Consider the following 26,523-nt stretch of genomic DNA (forward strand, 5'->3'; position numbering starts at 1 on the left):
AGGAAAGGGATACTTTTACTGATCCTACAGGAATCCACTACACACAATGAACTGGATCATGCCATAAATATGAACACTAAACTGCAAGCTTAGAATGGATATTTTTATTTTAACGTATGAATGCACTGGAAAGTCATTAAGAAAAACAAGCTACAGTAATACAGGCAGCTGATGAAAATAGTATCTATGAGAAGATAAAATTAACCTTGTGCTCAATATTATAGAAGACAATAAAACTGTATTTTATCTCTACATGGGAGGGTCCTTTTTTACAGAGTACTCCCTAAATCTGAAATACATGCTTCTTTGTTGCTAATTACAGAAAATAAAATATTATGTAACCCTGGAGAAATATCTAAAAAGGAAATTAATATGTGAACTATGACATATAAAATAATGTCATTGCAACCCAAGTGAGTGATTACATCCATTATGTATAATTGCACAAGGAAATAAAATCCTAGATATAAAAAAGAGATGATTACACATGGACAAGCTGGAGATGAATTATGCCTGTCTATTGAGTAGGGATGTGCACAGCCTTTTACTGGGACTCAGATTCAGTTCATTTTATTTCCTAATAATTTTTGCTGTGTTAATATGTTTTGGGATTGAATTAGATGATATGTTATTTGGCTGTAATGGGGTAACAATTTCTGCCTGTAGTTTTTATTCCCCACCAAAAGAAAAGTGGCCAGCCTCTGGCTCTTTGGCTACCCTCTTACCCAGCATGGCAGCCCTTCCAGAATCTTTCCTAGAAGAGGCCAGGTAGTGGTATTAGAGGGAGGAGTGGAAAAATCTGTAAGCTACAATCCCAGCCCCTTCCACATTCAATCAGTGGATGTGTTTGCTCACCAAGCAGGTGGAACCGCTCAAGGAAGGAGTGCCTCCTGGGGTGCTATTTTATATAATGAGCCAGTGAGTCAGAAATTGCATTGGAAAAATGCTATGCACAGGATCAGGGACAATGCTGTGTGGCACAAACATACTCTAAGGTTCTAGCTGGATGAGGGTCTCTCTGGCATTCTCGCCTTGCTGCCTCTCTCTTAAATCTTGTTACTCAAAGAAAGCATCAAGAAACGGAAATTGAATGCTGAGAGCAACTGCAGATATTATGGCAGCATCAAGGGAAAAATAACAGAACTAGCCTAGTGAATTTAGAATTCAGTATCAGAGGGAATTTCATTTCATTTATTACTATTTCAAAGTTAGCAAAATGGGCAATCTAGGTCTTTTTGCAATGGAGCTATGTTGTCTTTTTGCAATGCATATTTATTGATTCTTTAGAACTAAAACCACAACTATAGGACTAAAACCTCCCAGTACCAACTCTGAAAGGCAGCACAGAACAATTCCAGGATTGATAGTATCAAAAGCCGCTGAAAGATCAGGAGAATTAAAAGAGTTGCATTCCCCCATCTATGTCTTCTTGCAGTACAGTACTTTATTTTCTCCCAGTGACGAAGCTAACACATATCCCAAAATAAACTTTGAACAAATCTCGCCCTCAGACTTACATGGAGCTCCAGTATGCAGCCCACAGGGGGTGAAGGGATGCAGGGCAGGGCAGCTGTCATAATTCAGGGCCCAGCAGCTCCCAGCAGCCACGGGAGGCGGGGGGGGGGGAAGGGGGACAGCACAACAGCCTACAGTTGAAACGCCTAGCCAGCCAATTGGCAGAAGGCTGGCTGGGCTTGTATTGGGAGAGCTTCGTCATCATAGGACCAGGAACACAGTCTTCCTTCTGGTCCACTGGCTGGGTGGAAAGTTGCAAAGCCAGCCAGGCTTCCTGCTCTTGGCTCCTGAACCAGCTTCCCACCCAATCTCAACCTTGCTCTAGGGATTGTTGGGTGCTTGTAATGGCTCTTGGGTTTAAAAATTTCTATGCTCTCAGCTATTCTATCTCTGTCACAACTTTGGGAGGGGTGGTTTTGGCATTGGACATGGATCCTTTTCGGGGAGGGGAGACAGGGCCACAAGCCCAGTTTCCCCATATTTGGAGATCCTCTTAAAGGATCTTGGGGTGAGGTATTGCATGGACAAGCCCAGTTGGGGGCTGTTTGGGCATGCTCACTCACAGGTGGTGGGGGATCCATGCAGTAGTTTGTGCCCATGTGGAATCCCACAGCCTGTCATCCTGCAATTTCCCCCTTCAGGCAGGCCAAAGGGGTGAGAGGATAATTGGTCAGCAGGCGGGTTGGCCGATGCTTGGATCTGCACCCTATGTAGCACCAAGGCTCCACAAAGTGCAAGGAATAAAGCTGTCACCTTTTTAATTCCAACAAGTTGTCTGTGGCTTCTGTCACCTTGCCCTCCCACCTCACCCCCTTTGATGTTTGATCTGCAGGAGGAAAAAACCCTACATTACAAACAGTGCAATTCCATGCAAAATTACTCCCGCCTACATTCATTGAAATCAGTAGGATTAAAGTAACACTACAGAGGATTACACTGCGAATCAACTGTTAATAATGTATTTTTATTGAATGGGGTCAGATGCTTTTCTTCTTACAATCATGATAACAAATAGACTTGATGTATATTAAGTATGTTATATGAATACCGGATATAAAATTTAATAAGAAATTGGACTGACATAGTATTTTTCTTATTACTACAACAAAAGTCTTAGGCAAATCCTATGTTTCAAAGAGATACCTGGAGCTCCCCACATAAACCAGGTATTGCTTCAATATCTAGGACTTATTTTGTCTCAATACTGGGGAACTCTCCTGTTTTATGGTATTGACTTGCATAGTGGCTTACATTCCCAAGCTTTAAAATTTGAAAAGAAGTATAATCTCATCCACCCTTTGCATGTAGTAAGGAAATGCACAGCTCTGAGCACACAAGAAGGGGCTACGGGTCAAGAAAATTCCATGCACAACATCATTTGTGGGAGGAGCCTAAAAGGTCATGGACATGGTTCTGGATACCTCCTAAGTTTTATGATCAGGTTGCTAAATGACCTTAACACATGGCACACTGATCACATTAAATTAAGCCATGTCCCTATTAAACCAGTGGTACCTGCTTTCAAGTAATGTGTTTCGTATCAAGGATGCAAATTACGAACCAATCAGGATTTAGTAATATTTATATACTTATGCAAGTGTTTAAACAATAAGGCCTATGATTAGCCTGTTATTGTGAGCTAATAGAAAGCCAAGAGGCTGTGTGGGGTTAATCTCTCTCCCAATATCTTTAAATGATACAATTCTTAATAGTTTAAATAGTACATACCTCCAGTTTATATATATATATATATATACAAGTTCCCTGACCTGGATAGCCCAGGCAAGCCCGATCTCATCAAATCTCGGAAACTAAGCAGGATTAGCCTTGGTTATAATTGGATGGGAAACCTCCAAGGAAAGCCAGTCTCTATGCAGAGACAGACAATGGCAAACCACCGCTTAAACTCTTGCCTTGAAAACCCCAGCAGAGGTTGCCATAAGTCAGATATGACTTGACAGCACTCTCCATCACCATACATAAAATACTTTTCAATTTTATCCCAATATACATAATACTAATATATGGATCTCTGGTTTATAAATGAAATTTATAATATCCAAGTGAACTTGGATTCACTTGAACATTTCTAAGGATAGAAGAATGCCACCTTTGGAACAGCTTTCTCATGGCTTTTTCACATGCAGCTCAAAATACCATTCTCAAATGCTTCTTCTAGGAGTCCCCTGCACCAAGATCAGCGTTTAAGGGGACATTTTGAGCTGCAGCAGGAGGTGATAAAGTTGTGTTACACAGGCAGCAATTCTTCTGTCCATGGAAATGCACTGGAGAATGCAAATCAAAGTAAAAGATGATCTTAAGACAAATGGTGTTATCGCTTGCAACGTCACAAAACAGTTATATTCATGCTAGAAGATTGTTATAATAGCATCTCATGACGAGTTATGTCTATGTGAATTGGGTATGTTCAAGTGTACAGTTCATATTTTGTTGGTGTTTGTATGGCTTATGGCTTCGGCCGGAAAAGCAATAAACATATTATAATAGCATCTCAGGCACATAAACCAATGTAAATGTTTATGATAATGTTTCTAGTCCAGTAATTTAAATGAAGTGCACTTCCATACTAATTTATATTTGCTGTGATACAACAAGTCTTGTGTGCATGTGTTTGTGTGAAAGAGAGATGCACAGGGAGCTTCATAGATGCTAGGCCTCCCTATTTTCTTCTATGAATTAGAAAAGATTGTATATGCCTGCAGGGAGTCTCCACTGTACATGAGGAAACAGACAGGAACAGGTAAGTTCCAAAAAGAGTTCAACTCCATGCAGGAACCTTACAAATCTTTGGTTCATGCCCTTACTTTGAACTAAGATGAAGAGACGATTGATGTAAAAGAATCTTTAATAATAGTACAGCCCCTCTGTGATTCACATGCAGCTTCATCAGGGGGAATCTTCCAGATTCTTTTTAGTTTCATTCCCATATAAATACACTTTAGTAGATGTTGTACTATTGTTAAAGATTCTTCTGTACCAATTATCTTTTCATTTTCATTTTGCCTTGGTGCGGCTCCCCTTCTTCATTCCTTACTTTGAACTACCAAATATTTAAATGTGAAATGATTTCAAGTATACTATAATTGTTTTTAAAAGATACAATCTGGTGTAGTGGTTAGAATGTCAAACTAGGATCTGGGATACTCAGGTTACAATCCCTACTCTGCCACAGAAACTTACTGGGTGACCCTGGGTCTAACTTACCTTTCAGAGTTGTGGTGAGGATAAAATGGAGAAGAGAATGATGCCCTTTGAGAAGAAAAGTGACATATAAATGAATGAAGCAAGCTCTGCAGCATTAACCTGCGCGTGCATCAGCAGTTTATGATAGTACAGTTTCAGAATATTGTGTTCAGCAATTATACACATTCTAAGGAATTAAGCTACCATCTTTTACCGCTCTTTGACTTGTGTACTTCCGCAAACCCATCTTATGCAAATCTATGATCTACTGCAGTTCTTTAAAATCTTGAAAGCATGTAAAATGTAAGTTGCACCATGTCCATAAGTATATTTCACTAATAATAAACAACCAAGAATACTTATTACCACATAATATTGCCTATGCTTTACTTATACAGGAGATCACAGCACAAAGGGATGAACAAGTGGCTGTAAGGTTCTGATCCAAAACTGTATCTGTTTGGATATCAGTGGGGTGAACCAGACACAAGTGTATTGAGCACTGTGGTATCACACTTTTAATTTAGCAGCTTCCTAACAGCCATGGGGACAACCAATACAGAAGTGTACATGGATCACAACACCAAGATGAGAAGATGTAATGTAGCTGTAATTAAACTGAAATGAATAAATAAATAATCTATAAGAGGAGAAATAAAATAAACAAAATGCCTTGTGCTTGCTCTCTTGGGAGCAGTTTAATATTTCACAACTGAATCCACTGAGAGAATTTCAAATGCTTTTAACCAAACACTACAGAACCATTCCAAATGTGTGATAACCTCCGCAACACAGCCTGGAGCTTATTCTCTCCATCATTTTATCACTTTAAAAAATTAAAAAACATATTTCTTATCTGTAAAGGAAATACCAACTGAGCTAACAGATACTGTCTTATCCTATGTATACATTTCCAGAATAGCAATTTAATCTCATACAAAGCAGATATTTGCCAGAGAACTACCACTTCAAAGTACAAGATAAACATTCAACACAATATAATTGAGTGAGAATTAAACCATGCCCAAGCTACAATTTGTGATCTTAGTGCATCACATTAAACTAAAATTTATGATCTTAATGCTAAACCTTTGGCCATAGCAACTGTATGTCACCTCTGCACCCCCAAAAAGCAAGTAATACTAAGGGTTATGCCAAAGTTTCAAATCTATAATAAAAGGATCCGTCTACACAAATGTAACTCATAAACAAAGTTAGGAGCCTCAAAATTGGCCATTGAATCTGTTTAAGTAATTGTGAGGCTGGTGCCCCCAGACAAGGAATACACAACACACTGTCTGAATGAAACAGACTGCAACTTTATTGATTATAGCCATTGGAGCATTAGTGCAGCATACGGCAATGAATCCATTATATCTCACGGTTCCTTGATGCTCAATGGCACACATTCTGAGGCATGCCTGCTGGGTACTGTGGGATGGCAGAGGTGTAGCATTCATCCAGGTGTGTGACCCTGGCTGTCCCTGCCACTCAGGTGAAGGCTGCAATGGCCAGTCCAGGAGAGAACAATAATGTAAGCTACCTTGGGTATCCATTGTGGAAAAAGTTATCACAAACAGAGAAGCTAGAACATATCCCCTCCTTTACAAAAGAAAGGGAGTTTAAGAATTTCCCTGAGCTATCATAGACAGTGCTGCATAATGCTTAGAATGCTGACAAGGATCCAGGTTTGAATCCTACCTGTACCATGGTGGCTTGCTGGGGACTTTGGGCCCCTCACACATTCTTAGCATAATCTATCTCACAAAACTGTTCTAAGGATAAAATGGAGGAGGGGAGAATAATGTAAGCTGTTTTGGGTCCCCGTTGGGAAGAAAGGCAGGGTATAACATTTGTTATAAACCTACTTTTGACGACAGCTGGCAAAAAAAGGATGAAAGCTCTTGCTGTTGCTTCATCTGGCGTGATGGTATTAAAACTACTATTACATATCACAGACTCAGCATACTATGCGGTTGGCAAGGAGAGAAGCAGGCACACCTCTAATAATATATATTTATTTATCCAACGAACGCTTGTGTACATTATGATTCCCTTCCAAACCTCCTCGTGCATATTCAGGCTGTGTCCATTTTGAAGGCAACATTGTATTGCCCCCCACTCCAATCAGCTTCAACTGCTGAAACTCTGATCAGTGTTAATTCACTAAACTATAATCTTTTTTTAATGAAAAGGTGAATCTCTTAATGTTCAGTGCTATTTTTGCATCAACCAGTTGAAGACAAAGAAGCTTAAAAACTAGTCAGCTTGCCATTTGGACAAATGCCAACTATTACTGACTCACTGAAGGCATCTGCTTTCAGTTCGTGTATATATTCCAGCAGCGCACAAGAAAGCCAACACATTAAGCAACTACAAGCACAACAGTAACCCAGTTAAGTGCTTCTATTCCAGTGGCAAAAGATTAGTCATTAAACAATGTAAAGGTCCTTTTTACAAACAGATCTGATCAGTACTTAGCATTAAAAAGTGCAATTAGATGGTGCGTATAGTGCCGTCAAATCGTAGGCAACTTCTGAGATCTTCATAGGGTTTTTTAAAACCAAGAGATGAACACAGGCGGTTTGCCATCGCCTGCCCTGGACTTCCTTGGAGATCTCCCATCTAACCACTAACCAGGGCCAACCCTGCTTAGCTTCTGACAGGATCGAACTAGCCAGGAGCCAGGGCAGGGCAATGAGTTATATAGATTATTACAAATCAGAAGAAAGATGGCCCAAAAACATGATGAGGTCATATCCTTACAAGCCACCAAATTGTTCAAGAACAGTACTATGTGCATCACCAGAGGTTCTGCTTCCATATACATTAGCAGAAGATGGAAAGTACTGCAATTTTTGGCTTATACAATGAGAAATGATTTAGCAGGTACAAGTACAGTGTACTCCTACTGGTAGCTCGATAGATTTCCAGTAAGCACATGGAACTCCTAGAAGAGAGGACTACATTCACATCACTGGGGAGTGGAACTTTAAGAACATATTTTAAAAGTGCCTACAAAGCTACTTCTTCCATAAAACAAGAGGTGAAGTCCTTGAGACTGGGCAACCTGTTGCTATGCTCTTGAGCTTTTGAATTGTCTATTGATTGATGGACTAAAACAATAGCATAATTCAAAGAATTGAAATATTTCTGTTTAATGGGATTTGGGGTTGGGTCAAGCGAAAAATAAAATAGTACAAACCATTTGTTAAAAGTGTAAGGTTTAGAAACATAAAAACAATGCAAGGATCCTGCATTTTACAAACTGATCTATGGAAAGTTTTAGAACGTTAAAATCATTCTACATATATTCCCCTGTTAATCTCTACAATACTCCAGTAAGAAAGGCCAGCATTCTTGTCCCCAATTCTCAAAGCAGGAGAAGTGGAAACCTTTATGAAAAAGTGTTTTGAACCAGGGATTCCAGCACCATCCTACACCCTTCTAAGCTTCTTTGTATATCTGTTTTGGATGGCACGATCTTTAAAAAGAACCATCTATATAACCCTTATTTAGTTAATAACATTATCACCATCTATGACAATAAGAGGCGTAACATCAATATAAAAGAAAAAATGCTACAACAAATATTGAACAAATGTAAATAATTGCTAATAAACTGGCAATTGTTTTCACACTTTCACAAACATTTAACTGTAAAAAGAATATTTTGGCAAGTCTGCTAAAGTCACCAGACTACAGAGTATTTGTTGCCAGTACATTTAATATGCCCCATGTTTCAGCTTGAATAGAAAGCTCCCCCAAGGAAGATGATGCAGTAGTCAACTGGCCTGGACTAATTTCTTCTTTGAAGCAAAATATAGTGACTGGGAATGCCAAATGAACTCTGTAATTATCTCGTAATTTATCTTGTAGTCAATGGGACTCACTTCCAGGCTTTTTTTTAAAAAAAAGAACTGAGATAAGATATTAAGCCTAAAAACTCTCTGCTATTGGGGTGAAGGATACATATGCATATACATAATTAGTCATTCTGAACTCACTACTTTCAGGGTGGGGGGGAAGCATATAGCTGATTGATATGTAGACTTCCTCAATCCCAGTTTTAGCAATTTACAGCAGTAGGTTTACTCAGAAGGAACTCCTTATGGGTTCAACTGACCTTATTTCCAAGAAAGTGTGCATAGCTCTGGAGCTTCAGTTTCTGATTCCAACATTCCAACCATTCAACATAGTTGCTTCCAGTGGAATGACTCATAAATTCTGTTTAAGACCACAAAACTGAAGTTGTCAATTTTTCAGCATGACATAAAACAAAGACTTTTTTTGTTATGAGGAATAAGCAATTTATCTAGTATAGAAATATTTGTAAAACCCAGTGAGCTTAGTCATCCTAGGCAGAGTTGCACCTAAACCCATTGAATTAAATGGGCTTACCAGCGTGCAACTCTGCTTAGGACTGAGAGCAATCCTATGCCCACTTATCTGGAAATGAGACCTATTTAATACAATGATTTACTTCGATGTAAACATACTTGGGATGGCATAACTCTTACCACAAAGTTAAGAGTATCTTAGCTAAGACTACTATGTCAAGAAAAAAAGATAACATTAAATATTCCTCAATATGAATTTTTCAAAATTCTCCTATGCACTTTTTATTTTTAATTAATTGTTTTTATTTTAGTTAATTTTAATTTAAGCCAAGGAAACTGTTTCATTAAATAAAGTAACTCAATTTTTTGTAAATATATATATATTACTTATGATATATATATATATATATATTTCTTATGAGGTTAAAAACATATCAACATTATATTTACCCTGGGTATTTTTTTTCCTGGAAATAAAGTCTATTGTAAACCATGTGGCTTATTCCCAAGTAACAGTGCACAATATTGGAGCCCTGATCTAATCATAGAGTCTCTAGGTGAGCTGAAAATAAATTTTTCATGTTGCATTATAATTAGTTTCCCTGTACATGCAACGTTACTGAAAAGGCTTGCTAATTAAGCATTGCATTTAATAACATAACAGAAAATGTGTATTTTTCCTGTTTCAAGGCTACATTGTGACATTAATCAAATTCAAACTTCCTCAAAATCAGCGCAACTGAAATTATCTAAAAATGCATGCCTGGAAACTGACTCTACTTAATTCGTGTTTCCCACTTACATCTAGAATGCAGCCTTTAAACAGTTAACAGGGGAGTTTTCCAAATGTACAGTCTGGTGACTAAAGACATGGAATCCTCCCTGCAACATTTCAGTCTTGCCTCTAAAGGCAGGCATACAAAGCCTCTCTTTTACAGCAGTACAAGATGTCACCACAGGCTGACGCTCTTTCTACAAGAATAATGAGATATTCTCCACTCTGAAGAAAAAACAGAGTTCACAGTTTGCTTCCCTTGCTTCCAGTTCTGTTTCAATACACTAGACAGACAAAAAAAGTACAAACAGAACTGCCCAGGTTATTTCAAGCAGACTTTAATACCCCCTTCTTTGTCAAGATCCTAAGACGCTCAAAGAATAATGATACCAATCAAGCTGAACCCACACACACCAGAGTGTTCCAACTGACTTTAGTTTAATGAGGCTGCTCCAGAATAGAACTGTAGTCTGGAAACCATATTCACTTACAGCTCAATAATCACAGTATTAGAAGTGGCCAAGCAATGCGTAATTTACTTTAAAGGGTCTAATTTGAAAAAGAAAATCAGGTGGGTCCCATAAGTCCGGGAAGCACAACTCAGACTTTGTCATCAAACTGCTCTTTCATTCGGAAGCAGGATGCATGTGAGTGTATGGAAGATGGAGCGCATTCATTTGGACTTTGTCATCAAACTGCTCTTTCATTTGGAAGCAGGATGCATGTGAGTGTTCAAATGAATGCGCTCCATCTTCCATACAGCCAACCCTAACAGTAGGTATTATTCACACGAGGAATTTTCTTAGCTGAGGATGTTGTTGCCAGCCACTCAGATCCATACAGAGGGGCTAATTCTACAACCAATACAATACCTGAGGGTTGACTGTGCCTGGACTCAAATAAGAATACCTCTCTCTCTCTCTCTCTCACCACCTCCTCATGCACAGACACACAGCCAAGAGGGAATGAGAGACAGAATTGGAATTATTCCCATGGTGGAAGAGCAAAAAGGTTGCCCCTGTCTACGACACCATTTGTAGTACAGGCAGAAAACGGATACACTGACAAGTTTCTCTAAAGGGCTTATTATAAGAGATGTTTAAAGTATTAAGTGACTGAAAATACACCATCAGAACTGACACGTCTCGAAGATCTGGTTTTAGCTGGCAGCCTTCTGCCCGGATTATCTCGTTCACTATTTAACGGATCCTTTTCTACGCCCGCTCCCCACGCCACCGATCTGCTTGTCGTTTGCTCTTTACAAATGCAGGTGAAGTCACCTCTTTCGGCTCCCTCTGTAGCACAACCAGAAAGGCAACTTTCAATGGGAGAGAAAAGAAACCCACCCAATCAGAGGCTTTTCTAATCTGACAAATCTTGCAAGGTTCCTCTGGGGGTTAAGAAGGAGCTAGCAAGCCACAGAAGGCAGATTTCTGTTTGTTTTCACCATCAAACCCACGAAGGAAAAAGGAACCAACAAATTACCCCACAGTAACAAGAAATTAATGCTGAAAATGTAGCAACCTTGAAATAGTTGTACTCTAGAGGAAAAAGAAAGAATGCAATCCGAGGAAAGAAAAAGATTCGACGCTGGTTCCCAAGTACTTATCAGAATTTAAAACAGGTTAACGCCTTGATTCCATTCCAGAGCCACGAAATTAAAGCGGTTGCGAATCCCAGTGAAAGAGCCCCATCTATACGCGCTTCCAGGGAGCATATTCTATACAATGAGATATGAACCTCAAGATTATAATATCAGACTCCTTAAAAACACACAAGCTAGGAAATAATGTTTGGGAAGAAGTGTGTATGAGGGGACGGGGGTGGGTTCCCACTGTCACAGAGAACACACGAGCTATGCACATTAACTCCGACGTCCCACCTCAGCCTTCAAACACAAGAGCAGCAGAGGCAGCGTTCCGAGGGCTGCGCTCCGGAAACTACACACACGCCCGCCGTAATCGATCCCGGTCCAAAGCAAAGAAGCTCCTCGACTGCAACACATAAACCGGACCAAGGAAGGGGAAGATCTCGAGGGAGATCCCATCAGCAGCAGAGTGGGACCCGAGAGCGCCCCAGCGGCCAGGCAACCGCAGCACAACTCGAGCCCCGGAGCCATGAAGTTCCGCACGAGAAGGAAAGGGAAAGAAGAAAGGCAGCGGGGAGCGCGCGGCGCTTTGACAGCTCTCCCCCCCGGCGCGCCGGCCGAGCCCCCCGCGCCTCTCGAGCAAGTCGCTTGTTCACTCACTCACCTGGCTGCGGGCAAAGGGCAAAGAGTAGCAGGCACAAGAGGAGAGGCGGCTTCAGCGGGCGGCGGCGACAGGAGGCGGCAGAGGGGGTCTCCATCCCGCCTCCCCGCAAAGCTCAGAGCGAACGGCGGCGGCTTCGGGCGCTTCTTCGGAAGGGAAGGCAGGTAGGCAGGCACGGCGAGCGAGTGCCCCGGCTAGCTAGCTTCGCCTCTCCCTCAGTGAGCAGCAACGACTTGTTTCTCTCGAGGGAAACGACGACAGGTCCGTAACTTTCCAGGCGAAGCCCGCGGCAGGTGGAAACAGAAGTTGGGAGAGCGGGCGGCGGCCACGGCTCGAAACGGGTCTCTAAGGCGGGCCAGGGAGCGAGCGGCTCAGCACTGCGCCGAAGCAGGTAGCTCTTTCCCTCTGGCAGCCTAGCGGCGCTCCAGGACAGAAAGCGGCAAGCGGAGGCGGAGCTCGCCCGAGAAAGACACGCCCTCGGCTCGCCCGCCCCTTCCCCCTCCTTCCTGAAGAGCGCGAAGCCGAGCGGCTGTAAACGAAGAGAGCGCAAGCGCCGCTGATGGAGGGGAAGGGACTTTCTAGTTAAGCACGAGTTTGGGAGGAAGGGAAGGCGCGTGTGTGCGCGCGGCGCCTTAGGGGGTGGGACAGGAGGACGCGGTGGGCGTGGTTTGTTTGAGAAGCCCCCCCCCCCACCTTGGAAGTGCCGTGCTAATGAGGCGCGCGGTTAGAAAGGGGGGGGGACAGCTTGGGTAGGTTCGCGCGGCAAGCCGCAACGGTAAGGAAGGGGGCAAGCGCTCAGTGGTTTTGGGGATGCTAAAACTGCGGTCTCGAATGTGGAAAAAGCCTCCCCCCCCCGAGCTGAGCTGATAAGAAAAGGCGAAACGCTTCAGTGCACGGGGGGGGGGGTTAAATGTCACCAGGCTTCAAAGAGCTGTTCGTTTTCGCTACCGTATCTATTGTTACTTTCAAGATTACGAGGTCATTTTCCAGATGCACGACCACCTTGGGCATGCCGTTTACTGAGTCAGATGGTCCAGTAGGTGCCAGCCTGCAAAGAGACTCATGCCTCAGAGCCAAGCTACAAGTGACGCCTTACACAGGTTGGACACTTGTCAGCTTGCCTCAAGTTTTCATGGGAAATGTAGGCATCCTGGTCTTACAGCTTGGCTCCATTACAACTGCAAGACCAGGATGCCTACATTTCCCATCAAAACTTGAGGGAAGCTGACAAGTGTCCAACCTGTGTCAGGCATCACTTGTAGCTTGGCTCTAAGTAAATGTGTGAGACTCTGAGGCTGCTGTCCTGCCCCCTCCTTTTATTTCAGAGGAAGGCTGCAGTACGAGGCATGCTTACTTGCTAGTTCTCCCTGCCTAAGAGAGTGTGGTTAGGTGCTCCAAGGCTCACTCCTGCAGTACTGCTGTTCTTCTGGAACTTCTCGCTGTAGGGAATGGCCTAAACTTGCGAAAGTAAAAGAACCATGCCTTATTTCTAGCCATATCCCTCCCGGGCTATGCCCCCAAAGCAGGAAGGGCTGGCTGGTGGCATGGTGACTATCACATTACAGGAGCCTAGCCCAGGTAAGGTATGGGGAGTCTCTCATGTAGGTCTGACCCAAGCAAGGAAATTGGGCCTGGGAAGAATGCCATGTTACCTCCATGACCAGCCCTCTGCTTGGCCATAATGCCAGTGGAAGGAGGGCAGGCAGCTGGTGAGGACTGGTGGGACTGGCCCAGGAAAGGGGATGGGGTCTTGTGTCATATGGGGCCTCCACAGGCAAGGAGAGTGTTGCCTCCCAGGGGGGCAGCCCAGGAGAGGTGCGAGTCTCATCTTGTGCAGGACCAACCAAGGCGAGGCAAGGAGCCTCTTGACATAGGTGAGGAAATTTTCGCTTCATACGGGAATGGCCTAGGTGAGGCAGAACAATTCAGCCCTGGAAGAGAGCCAGGCACATGATGGACACGCCACCGAAGGAGGAAGGTCTGGCCTGGGTGAGGCAAGGCAAGACTCACTTCATGCAAGGCCAGCCCTGGGAAGGCAAGGAGTTTCACCTTGTGGAGCACTGACCTGAGCATGGGAAGATTCTTCTTGCATTGTTCAAGGAGATTCCTGCCTCCTATGGCGTCCCCAGTTTGAGGCAAGGTGATCCCATCACAGGTGAGGCGAGTCTCACCTTGTGTTGGGCTGGCCCAGGGGAGGCATCCCTGTGTGGTAGTGTGTATGTGCAGCCCACAGCCCACTGAATACACTCTTTACATTCTAAAATTGATCCGTTCGTCAAGACTTGCTGTTCCTGTGACCCCAATCTTGCCAAAGGCTACAATCTGACAACTAAATGGTATGGGATAGATGGAGGAGTGAGTTGGAAGGAAACTGTCTTTAAATTCTCACCTCCAGACTATAAACCTTAGTTATTTCTGTGACATAATGCCATTGTTTTTAAAGGAACTAAACAGTTGACTGGTTGAACGGTGTATGTATCATGTGTTTAGAATTATGGTGTCCCCCCCATGTGTTTAGAATTGTGGTCCCCCCCCCATGTGTTTAGAATTGTGGTTCCCCCCCCCCCCATCCTATCTGAAGGCTCAGGGAAGCAGCAGCACAAATCTGATTGGCTGAGGGTTTCAAATGCATGCATTTCTGACATCTGTACTTAGAGCAAAATAAATGCATGTTCAGTGGTCACAATCATTGATCTTTCTCACCCAGAACTGCTTTTCATGTAGGAAATATAACATGAAGCCTCAGATAAGGCAAGATGCTTCACACAGAATCAAATGGAAATTCCATTCTCTTGGAAATGCTAATTTAAAGCAAAACTGCATTCCTTTTCTAAAGCAACTCTTTCTTGTGTCTTTTAAACAACATACTGTGTTGATTACTAACAAAAAATGAAAATAAATAGTATGGAATTTTTTAAGTATAAAGTAGGACTATTTGTACAAGCAGCAGACGGAGAGAAAACAATATTTAATGAACCTGTAAGCTTTCCTGCACCTAAGGCAAAGTAACATTATGCAAGAGGAGCAATTTCATAGATAACCTTTTGGTTCAGCCAGATTAGCAATGAGAGTTTGTATGGTGGGAGAGGGTCTGAAGTTGTTGCTGCTTTTTGCATGACAAGTAAGACTGACAGAAAAGATTATGTCAAAACACAAACCAAGTTTCCTTGATAAATAATCTGTCATGTGCTCATTTCATTGGAGGTTTTCCAGAAGTGAAAACTAACTTGCAGTAGTTGTGTGTCATTTTCTGAAGAAATGTATAAAATGAGGAACTGGGGGTGGGGGAAGCCTTAAAAACTCCTTATTTCCCCTGCTCATTTAATACAGTTTTTGATATACTGAAGTGAAAAAGCATCCTCTCTTAGAGCAAATACCTGACATATCTGTTTTTATTTTAATTTAATTCGAATAGTAGTGCTGGGGGGCTGGGGGTGTTCAGCTATTTTTTCTGTGCAGTTTTCTGGTCTAAACCACCTCCCAAACCTACTGTTTGAGAGAAAATGGGTATATTCCTCCATGAGACTAACTACCCAGCTTTGCCGTTTGAAAAGTGTTGCAGGAGTCAAGGAGCCCATAAGCCAGCCAAGTAACTCCCCCTCAATTTTTTGCTCTTGGGACAGGCTGTGCCACCTCCAGTGGGGTCTTCATTGGGCAGGAAGGCCTGGAATGCCCTGGGGCTACCGCCAGGATGCAGTCCATCCTTGTAAACCCCATCAGTGCTGAAGATCCACTGAGAGTGCCACGTAAGTCCAGGCCTATTCTGGACCTCCAAAGGCCAGATCTTTCACCCATTATTTCAGTACCTTATAGCTGAGAGTTGGCACCTAAACACTCTACATTTTAAAGGACCATTATTCTCTGTGAGATAGGCCTGGCCTAGTAGGCCTGGCCTACTAGGCACTCAGTTCTCAGGAGCATGGAGCCCAATTTGGACCAGGACCACAGTGCACAAGGAAAAGGGGCTTCAGCCTCACCATCCAGTATGTTTTTCTGACCTGAAACAACCCTAGATGGCAGCCATATATCTCTTTCACGTGGAGACATGTACTAATGAGATACAGAAAGGTTTCCCTAGCAGGAGAAATAGCACTCCCACTGTGGCTGTTTCAGATTGAGACAATGATGCAGAGAGAAGATATAAACATTCTCACTGCAAGTGCTGTCCAATCAAATTATTATCCAAATCCTTCTCAACATTCCTGACAGCATGTGATAGACAGTCTTTATGTACCTGACTCAAGGACTGTATATTGTGTAGCTAGGCCCCCAGCAAAGAGGGCATTTAGATCCTGAAAAATACCAGAGAAGCTTTGCACATCTTTTCTCCATGTCAATGTACCAGTCAGATCTGGGCCTGTGGATAAATTACAGTCTAACTCATAACAGAACCTCTCCAGTCCTATACCTGCCTCGTACAGGTCACTGTTTTCTAATAACTATTTCCTTCATAAAGCTTACTTGCACATGCTTTCTTGCTCTGGATACAGTTCATCTATCATCTGAAGATTACAATGGCGGATCTATATTTGATTCTTTATTGGAGTGAAGAGTGATTTCTGACACCAGCTTTTCTTCTCCTTCCTCCTGTTTGTTAAGAGGGGACCAGTTGTCAGGTTCCTCTGCAGGCGCCATGGTGCTGTACACTGGTGCACCTGACTTTGGCTCCAGAAAGCCATCAGGGATGGTGCAGGGCCTTGCTCCGTGGAAGGAGGGGGGGGAATACCTCACCCTTGCTCCCTCTCAACCCACTTACAGGCCTGCTCAACCTGGCTGACTCCTTTTTTTTATATAATTTTTTTTATTTTTAATTACTAACCTCAAAAACTACAAAAAAAGGAAAAAGGGAACAGGGGGAAAGGGAAGAAACAACATATAAAAAACACACACTACATCTACAAGTATTGCATTCCCTTCATAATAAAATTATTTAAAGTTAAACTTTCTAATATGCTATTAGATTGGTAGATCTTATAAAATACGAACTACAGTCAGGATCAGGTCTTCTTCCCCCCCCTGCGTCTCGGTCACAGCTCTCTCTGAATAGCTACAGTAGCTGCGCTCACTCCCTCCTCCCCATTCCCCCCTTCAGATTCTAAATCCTCTCCTTGCTGGAACTCCTGATGATTAAACACAAAGTCCCTCAGCTGTACTTCCGATGTTATCTTGTAGGCTTGGTCTTTATAACTGAACCAGATACCTTCCGGAAATAACCATTTGTATTTTATTTCACGCTTCCTCAGAAGAGCTGCAAACCTTTTATATTTGAATCTTCTTTTCCGAGCTAAAAATGGAACGTCCTTCAATATCTTAACCTTGTTACCCAGAAAGTCCAAGTCCACATTGTACGAATTATATAAGATGGTGTCCCGAGTCTTCTTAGATGAAAAATCGATAATAATCTCGCGAGGCAGCTGGCGCTTCGTTGCATATTTTGAAGATGTCTGGCGGACTTCCAGAATATCGCTTTTTAACTCTTCTTTAGTTGCCTTTGCGGATGATGCCAAAAGTTCCGACACCAAATCCTTTAAGTTTTCACTTTCCTCCTCCTTCACATTCTGAAGACACAATACTGTCTGAGCACGATCCACTTGTAACCCTATCAATTGATTCTCCAAAAGCTTTACTTCTTTGTTTGTTGCTTTCATGAGCACTGCGTTTTCCCGAGCAGACTGCTCTGCCCCAGACGCTACGTCTTTAATGGTTTTCACTTCGTTCTCAACTGAGCCAACCCTTTGACCGATTTCATTTAGCTTATCAACAAAGGGCTTCATAGCTTCAACGACCGACTGTTTAACCACCTCTTCAAGAGACTCTCCTTTCCCCTGCAAAGCAGCCGAAACAGATTTGCCCACAGCAGGGCTCTGCTTTTTCGTCGCCATCTTAGGGGGGGGAGTCCGCCAACTAAGTTCCAAAACTCAATGAAGGGGAAGATATCCGAACCTTCTTAGCTTCAACTCCCACCAATCCTTCACATACGCTTGGAATGACAGAAGGGATTCGCTTCTTACAGGTTTTCACCTTAAATCTGCTTGTTGCCGTTCTCCATGGCCCGGCAGCACGCGATGTGCTGCGCAAGTCTGCTGGCCTCCGTAGGAGCAGACGGGCAATTTACCCCCTGCATCGACTTCAGGGGGCTCTTCCCGCAGCGCTCCGGACCCTGACCCCCTCACTGGGAGTCCTGGGGGTTAACCCTCACAGGTCAACCACCCGGTCAGGCTGCTTGGGCACTTCCTCCCGGACCTGCGGAGAGGAGCGTCCGACATGGCCGGGAAAACGAAACCGAATCTCAACCTGGCTGACTCCTGAATGCTTCCTTCTTCCTCCAGCTTCTCAAAGCTTTCACCCTCCTCACCTCCTCCTTGGGGTGGCTGTTCAGCTGTCTCCTGCCCCCTCCTCCTGGTAAGTCCGAGGGCTGGGCCTGAGACTCCGGACACCAGTCACCTAATGACCTTTTGCTGCTGTAGCTGTTTGTTTTACTGCTGGTAGAAGGTTTCATTTATCCTTTTTTAAAATGTTTATGTGTGATTATATTATGTGATTATTATGATTGGTAAGGGAGAAAATGTTTATGTCTAGTGGTCAGCTGAGAAGAGAACAGGGTCAGGAAAAGTGAATCTGATGGCAGCCAAGCCCTTGAAGTGAAAAGGGGGAAGAAGATGTGTGTGGGCAGTGGGGATTAAGCAGTCTTCTTTTGATGAGAGACAAGGGTGTGAAAATTTGTATGAATGAATATGATGGACTTTTCCATGGTAAATTTTATGCCCACATTCCAAGAAACATTATACTTGGACTTTTGGGTCTTTAATTTGATTTCAAAGTTGCAAAGCTGGAAACTTGGGTGATTTAATTTTGTTTTTTTAATGCTTAATTCTTCACTTTCCAGATGTAGAGTTTCACTGGATAATTACTCATTTAGTGATAATGTGTTTAAAATATGAAACCGGCAAGTGAATCATCTTCAGTAGTACTTGGCAATTTGTGAAACCTTTGTTCGGGTGGGTTTGCTTTGAATTACTTTTAATGACCTGGAGCCTGTACGCTGTTCTCTCAACTTTGCTGAAGTGCACAGTGAGCCACATTTCAAAACAAAAAAGGATAACAGCAAAGCTACCCTATCACCAATTCATTATGGTCTCTTTGAATATCACATCAGACTTTCAAAGTATTGCACAAAGATTGGGCTGCCTAACTAAATAAAACCTCTCATATCCATTTTGTAGATGTACTTCAAAAAACCAAGGCATGGATGAGTATCAGTTGTTGTAACTTACAGAAGTCCATACAGTTCTTGGGATATGTAGCATTCTACCTGTATTCTTATTACATGCAGTTCTTGAGAGGCACAACAGGTCAGTCAATGAGTGAAATTAACCTTTTTGTTGAAGGAGGAATGTTTTCAGCTGCCTTGAAGCAAGTAGCCACTGGGTATTCCTTAAGAAATCACCTTGGGATCATAAAGATTTAAAATTATGAACTAGTCACCAATATCCACTTTTGGATATGGTGATGTTGCAGGTCCTGTGGTGCTTTAGTCTTGTGCACAAAACTGCTAAAACCACAGTTTAAATGAGATGCCGGGTGGTATGTGAAAGATTGCACAGATATCATGCACTGCCTTCCAGCCTCACATTAAATCAGGCTTCACATTGACACTGCTTGTACTTGCAACTATGTATGCACATGGATAAGAAAAAAAATGAGGTTCTGTTGAACACCGCGTATGAAGTGTATTATATGCCTTTGTAACCTCTTTTGTATGGGTTCTATGGGTCTAATTTAGGAAGCAAACTTTCGCACACATGTAAGTTGAGAGGAAAAAATTGCAAACCTTTTAATAATTAGTACAATACAACTATTTTTCTTTTCTTCAACTAAACTCGTAAGTGCAGCTATACAGAGACTTTCAGCCAACAATGTCTTTGAAAAGGTATACAGTTCAACTTGTAGGATCCCACCAAGTGATAGATTCCTTTGCCACAATCCTTCCAGTTTGAAGCAACTGGAACCCAGTCTTCTGACCTCTTCTTGGGGAATTACATTCCTACAAGAACAATACAATCCCAGTAATAACAACAAGCAAACAAAATAGACATACACCACTTTGGGTCATAGTGTTCACATACAACATTTCTGATTACTTTATTCAAGGTGATAAGAGCACATTAATTATTATCAAGCTCTCAGCAACCAGTTTCTTCTTCAGCTGCCTGGCTGTAGCTACTGACTCCACCCTACTGGGCTAAACCAATTAGCTCATAGGGGTTACACCTTCACATTACATGTAGTTTGAACAACTTTAATTTAGGCCTGATATTATTAAAATGTACAGTGGCAGCATCCTTAAACTAATAAAATATGTTTAAAAATATTATTTTGAAAATGTGTTAAATAAATCAGACAATCAGTATACACGCATACATATTGTAGCATACATATTGTAGTAATCTTTGCTGAAGTGTCACAAGATTTTTTTCCTCTCTTGAAAAATGAGAGCATATAAAAACAAATTGGCAATGGCAAACCATTCTTCAGTAATTATATAGCACCCTCAGATTACAAGAGTTTGCTGTCATCTGACATAATCCATAAATGATGAATTATGTATCATAATACAAAGTTGGTTGAAAGTTTTAGTTTATACCAGATTAATAAGACATTTTAAAATCAAGTATCTACTGAGAGCTATAGGAAATATAGATCAGCACAGCAACTTACAACGCTACCACAATGTCATCTAAAAGCCCATTATCTCTGACAGTTTCTATGTCAACCCCCCAACCTCCGGAATCCTAGGAAACAGCTACAAATATAATGAATTGGAATGGACCCAATGGATCTTCCTCTCCTATTCTCAAATAAGAATGTTTTATAGCTAAAGTGGTCCCAAAAGACACCTGCCCAGCCTTTCTTTGAAAATCTTCAGAAAAGATTCTGTAACCTCTCTCTGTAGCTTATTCCACTGCTAAAGGAACTTTTACAACAATCGTAAAAGTGAGTTGGTCTACAAAATAAGAATAAGACTAGAAAGAATTTCTGTAAAAGCAAAGGTGACCAGGTTTTTTTTTTAAATGTATTGATTATATATGTTTGCTTTTTATTTTTATCTCAAGGACTCTGTTTTATTGTCTATTCATTTGCATGTATCTAATTATTGTGATAGTAGCATTATGAATCCTGCTGTATTTCTTAAACTGGCATATACAGAAATTTGCATTAATTACTATACTATACCAGCAGCTAAATGCAAGGATCCAGCTGTTGACTACAAAAAAAGAATGTCATTCTTAAGGTGCTGTTATATTTTATCTAGATGGGAAAAGTGGGCAATATTCAGGAACTGTTGCTCCCTCACAATTATATTTGTTTTGGAGAGAACTGTAGTTATGTAGGAACAGTGGGACCTAGCAACAGAACCTAGCAACACTGCTGAAATAAACTCTGCTGAGGGAAATGTGTTCTGAGGGAAATATGTTCTGCCCTTATTTAACAAAACTCTAGGATCAAGTTGTAACAAGGAAGCAAAGGAGGTATTTGAATCAAGAGGTGTGAGAAGTCCAGCATAAACTTTTCTTCATTCATGGCATTTAAATAATCTAATCTGTTTGAATTGCTGAGATCCTATCATAGAGGTCAATAGAATGCAGGCACATATGTAATCAGAGTTGATGGAATCAATCATCCAGTCGCCTACCTTAGCAGGAAACTAACTACCAGAGAATATAATTATTCTACAGGCTGGGAGGAATGTCTAGCCATTGTTTGGGCAGTGTACAAACTTCAATTTGATCTTTGGGGTCTGAGTTTGTAATTTTAATGGATAATTGTGCAACAGCCTGGTGGTAAGACATACGGAACTCTGATACCGTGCTGCGGAGGTGGTCACTTTCACATTAGGCACATTCTAGGCACTGTGGTGGATGTATAGTCCGGAAAAGGAGACACCAGTCCACCTGGATGAGGATGGACTTTAGGGGACATTCCAGAGATTCTCAAATCACTTTGCCCAGAACATCTGTGAAAGAACTAGATTCTGCTTTAAAAGTGCATAGGGTGTGAGTATGTGTGTGAGCATGTGTGTGCACAAGAGAGAGGTTCTCTGGATTACAGGGAAATGTAATGATGACTGTTTAAGTGTTGATAAGCATGGGAAGACATAGCTTGAGTGGTAGAAGGAGAGAGTCAATGAGAGTATGGGAGAAATAGTGTTTTGCTTGTGGAGTGTGATTGGTTGAGGTTTGAACTGTGTCTTCTGGTGAGAGTGTAGAGTCAGAGAAAGTATCTGTGTCAGGGAGAGTCTGAGGGTCAAACGAGACATGCAGGTTTTAAAGAGTTGGGTCTGGGTTGGGTTGGGGAAGGGCTGTTAAAAAATAAAAGAGAGCCCAAAAACCTTCAGAATGTCTCCATGGGAGGGGGGGGTGCTTCTCCTTCCTCGCTCAAGCCATTTCCCTGTGTCAAAAATAGCATGGGAGGGAGAGGTTTTTTCCTTATTTTTTGCCCCATGTGGAGTATTCTGTGCACATGGACCAGTAAAAATAGGAGCTCCCCCATGCTATTGTGACATTGAGAAATGGCTTGAGTGTGGAGGGAGGAGCCTTTCCTCCTCTCACAGAGGTATTTTGAGGACGTTTGGTATCTCCTTTATTTTTAAACAGCTGTTCCCCAGAGCTGTTGTGTGGCTTCAAGGAACCCAAGTTGGGTCTGTGGAACCCATACTCAGCTCTTTAAAAACCTGTACATCTAGCTTGACCCTCAGTGTGACCAAATGTTTCTATGTCTGTCAGCCTTGAATATTTATTAGCCAACTGCTACATTTTATACTGACCTTTATTCCCTAACATTTCTTGATATGTGTGTCTGTCAAATAAAATTTAGTTAAATCATAAGGAACTTTCCTCGCGATTACTGAGTACAGTATATGGAAGGTGGCAGCAGTTTTAACAGTTAAAGATTTAAAGAGCGAGATGTCAAAGAGTTTTAACTACATCACCAGAGAATGGTGTAACCTGAGGTGTGTGTATGGGGGTGTGTGACTCTCAGGATAGGTGAATACCCTGACTCTCAGGATAGGTGAATACCTGATAGGTGAATACCCTTCCCAGGCAGGGAAGATTGGGACAAGCACTAAGGAAGGACATAAGGGACAGGCTGCACAGCGGCATCTGGTGGTCAGCTGGAGTGGGAACCTTCTGAAGTAATAAAGGGGTTCTGCCACACGGAGGTATTGATGGAAGGAAATACTTCTCTTGAGGTATGAAAAAGGAAGATTTTGCCTCATTTCCGCGGCAGAGTGGTGATTTGAAGCTGTGTCTCCCAGATCCTACTCTGACACTGAATACTGTACCACACCATATATTATATTGTCTAGGATCTGGATGTTTTCAATTTTATAATTAAAAAATTATCCTTTTTGAATTAATTTTCATTGCTTCTGGGAAATATTTGCTATGCTAGAATATATTCATTGAGGTAATTTGGAATGTTTCTGCAAGTTAAACATTTTCCTAGTATCTTTTAATCTTTGTTGATCTGATGATCTGTGCTAAACCCCTCCCTGGAATGTCGCTGTGAAGCTGCTCCTAACACGTAATTAGAATTTGATCTAACCACACTATATAAGCTGCTAGACAAGAAGAGGAGGGAATGTGTTCATGACAGCAGCCCCCTCCCCTAAAAATTCTTCACATTTACATTACAATCCTAAACAGAGTGACACTCTTCTAAGTGGCTTAGAAAGGTGTAACTCTACTTAGGACTGCATTGCAGTGAAGCAACAAAACATTTATTATAGGTTGAACCTCATAGACCAAGAGAAACTGTATTTAATTTGCCTCTTTGCAGACACAGCATTGAGCTTTTTTTTCTCAAATCAATGTTTATAGAGGGAATGGAGCACCTAATTTCTAGGAGCAACTTCTCAAAACTTTCTGCTAAAAGATAAGAATGCCTAAGAAAATCATACAGTGCAATAAGGAAGAGCAGATTAATCTAGAGATCTTAATAACTAATAGTTTCAAGGTATTCTTCTGTTTTGCATATATCTATACAGGTATAAATGTTGACTGAAGTGTGTACACATTGTCTGGATACTTTAATGTTATTAAAAAAACTAGTGCCTAGTATAATGTGGGTACTTTATAGTGTTAAGTGATGATTATAATTCTGCTAACTTCTGAGCCAAATAAATACTCTAATTTATCCAGCTCTGCTTAGATAACTCTTCAGAAGAATTTTTCATCTATGTTGGTTTAAATAATGTCAAAGCCAAACTATATTACTATTTATTTAGCTTCGTAGCCTACGGCTCAAGGAAGATAGCAGCATTTTATTATTGCATTAACCCTCATTAAAGCCTTCTGAGCTTTCTTTCACAGTTAGCCTAAAGCTGTAAAGTGAAGCCAGTTATCCAAAGTTATGTCAAGTTATGTCCACTGGACCACATTAACTCAGAAATCTACCTACTGTGTAGTCATTATCCTACTATAGTGCCCATTACATCTGAGCTGTATTGCGCTATGTTTCCCATTACTCAGCCACTATTAAGTTTTCTTGGACTTGGCAAAATTACCTAATGTTCTGGGCAAAATAGCCCAGACAATTTGGATACTGCAGCTATTAATTATAAATTATTCAAGTAAGGTTGGATAATATTCAGAGTCAATGAAACTATCCAGCTATTGATTACATTAACTAACTCAGTTTGTATGATTTAGAATGTACAGAAACATCCAAGTGGGTCTGGCTAATGCAGCCAAAGAAAGCACTAAGGTCACTGAACATTGATGGATGATGTGGATGTTAGCCAAACACCTTGTGTGATTTCCAGATTATGCACATAACATGCATATTGTTAAACATAAAAACCTGAATTAAAGAAAGAGAGAACATGCTTAATTTCTGATGTCAAAAATGAATAGGCAAAGTGCCAAGGCTTATACACATTTTCTTCAAGATGTGCTGCCAAATATCCTGTCATCTTTCTCTAGCATTCTCTTATTTTACATATTTTCTTAATTTGAACACTTTCATAACAATAAGAGTAACACATTTTACTAACAGATTATTTTAAGATGGCTTTTTCTGTTATTCAGAAAGAAAATGCCAAGAATGCTATTGTTTGGTATAAAGATCCTACAGAGGTAAAAGGCAGCACTAGTAATATTGTTTCTTAGATCAAAGCTAGAAAAGTTTGCCTTACATAATAATGATTGATCAAAAATAATTTTAATTCTGCATCCATATAACACATTTCCTCATCTGTTTAACCTTTGCTTCATTGACAAACATTACACATAAATTAACTTTTGATGTGTTTTATTTATCCATATTATGCTACACCCTCTCTGCAATGATATGGAGAATGACATAATTCCTGATCCTCAAAGACATGGATGCAACTTGACAATGGAAGTCTTTTTCCTTGTTATTACAAGCACACGTGAAGGAGTGGTGGGATCTGAAGCTAAGAAGGCTAGTTCTTCCCCCTCGCTGAGTCTCAGAATCCGGCTGGCGGTCCCCCCCTAAAATGGCAGCGAAAAAACAGAGTCCCGCTCTGGGCAAGTCAATTTCGGCTGCCCTGCAGGGGAAAGGAGAGTCGCTCGAGGAATTGGTGCGGAGGTCGGTTATCGAAGCCATAAAACCCTTTGTTGACAAGCTGAACGAAACAGATCAAAGGGTGGGCTTAATTGAGAGCGAAGTGAAAACCATTAAGGAAGTAGCGGGGGGGCAGAGAAGTCTTTTCGGGAAAGTGCGTCACTCGTGAAGGCTACGAATAAAGAGTTAAAGCTGGTGGAGAACCAGCTGATCGGGCTACAAGTGGAACGAACACAGACAATTTTGCGCCTCCAGAACGTGAAAGAGGAGGAAAATGAGGATTTATGGGGTCTGGTCTCGGAACTATTGGCGACACCCGCGAAGGCAACTAAAGAAGAGGTTAAAAGCGCCATTTTGGAGGTCCGCCGGGCTTCTTCAAAATATGCAACGAAGCGTCAGCTGCCTCGCGAGATCATCATCGATTTTTCATCTAAAAGGATCCGAGACACTATCCTATACAACTCATACAACGCGGATCTGGACTTTTTGGGTAACAAAGTCAAGATACTGAAAGACGTCCCACTTTTAGTTCGGAAAAGACGATTTAAGTATAAAAAGCTCGCAGCTCTTCTGAGGGAACGTGGAATAAAGTATAAATGGCTATTTCCGGAAGGTATCTGGTTCAGTTACAAAGATCAAGCTTACAAGATATTATCAGAAGATCAACTAAGGGATTTTGAGGACAAAAATCCGGAATTTCAGCGAGACACCAAGCAAGAAGAAAAGGAGAAGTCTGAGAGGGGGGGGGAGGAAACGAGCACTGCGGCTGCAGTTGCTCAGAGAGAATTGCGTCCGGGACCCAGGAGGGGGAGGAAAACTTAATTTGAATTTGAATTGTAATTTGCAT

General features: G+C 41.7%; 1 protein-coding gene across 2 annotated transcripts in view; it reads right to left on the minus strand.

The window, feature by feature from the left end:
• The window catches only part of ALCAM (activated leukocyte cell adhesion molecule), a 248,981-nt gene extending 236,483 nt beyond the window's left edge, over window positions 1–12,498 (minus strand). The window contains exon 1 of one of the 2 annotated variants that reach the window (XM_054974224.1): window positions 12,087–12,498. In XM_054974224.1, the coding sequence (XP_054830199.1) occupies window positions 12,087–12,180 (94 nt within the window). In that variant the 5' untranslated portion in view covers window positions 12,181–12,498. The remainder of the gene's footprint in view (window positions 1–12,086) is intronic. The other variant, XM_054974225.1, reaches the window with a different exon arrangement.
• Between the last annotated feature and the right edge of the window lie 14,025 nt (window positions 12,499–26,523).

Source organism: Eublepharis macularius, chromosome 3, assembly GCF_028583425.1.
Source record: "Eublepharis macularius isolate TG4126 chromosome 3, MPM_Emac_v1.0, whole genome shotgun sequence".
In the NCBI taxonomy this organism is placed as follows: domain Eukaryota; kingdom Metazoa; phylum Chordata; class Lepidosauria; order Squamata; family Eublepharidae; genus Eublepharis; species Eublepharis macularius.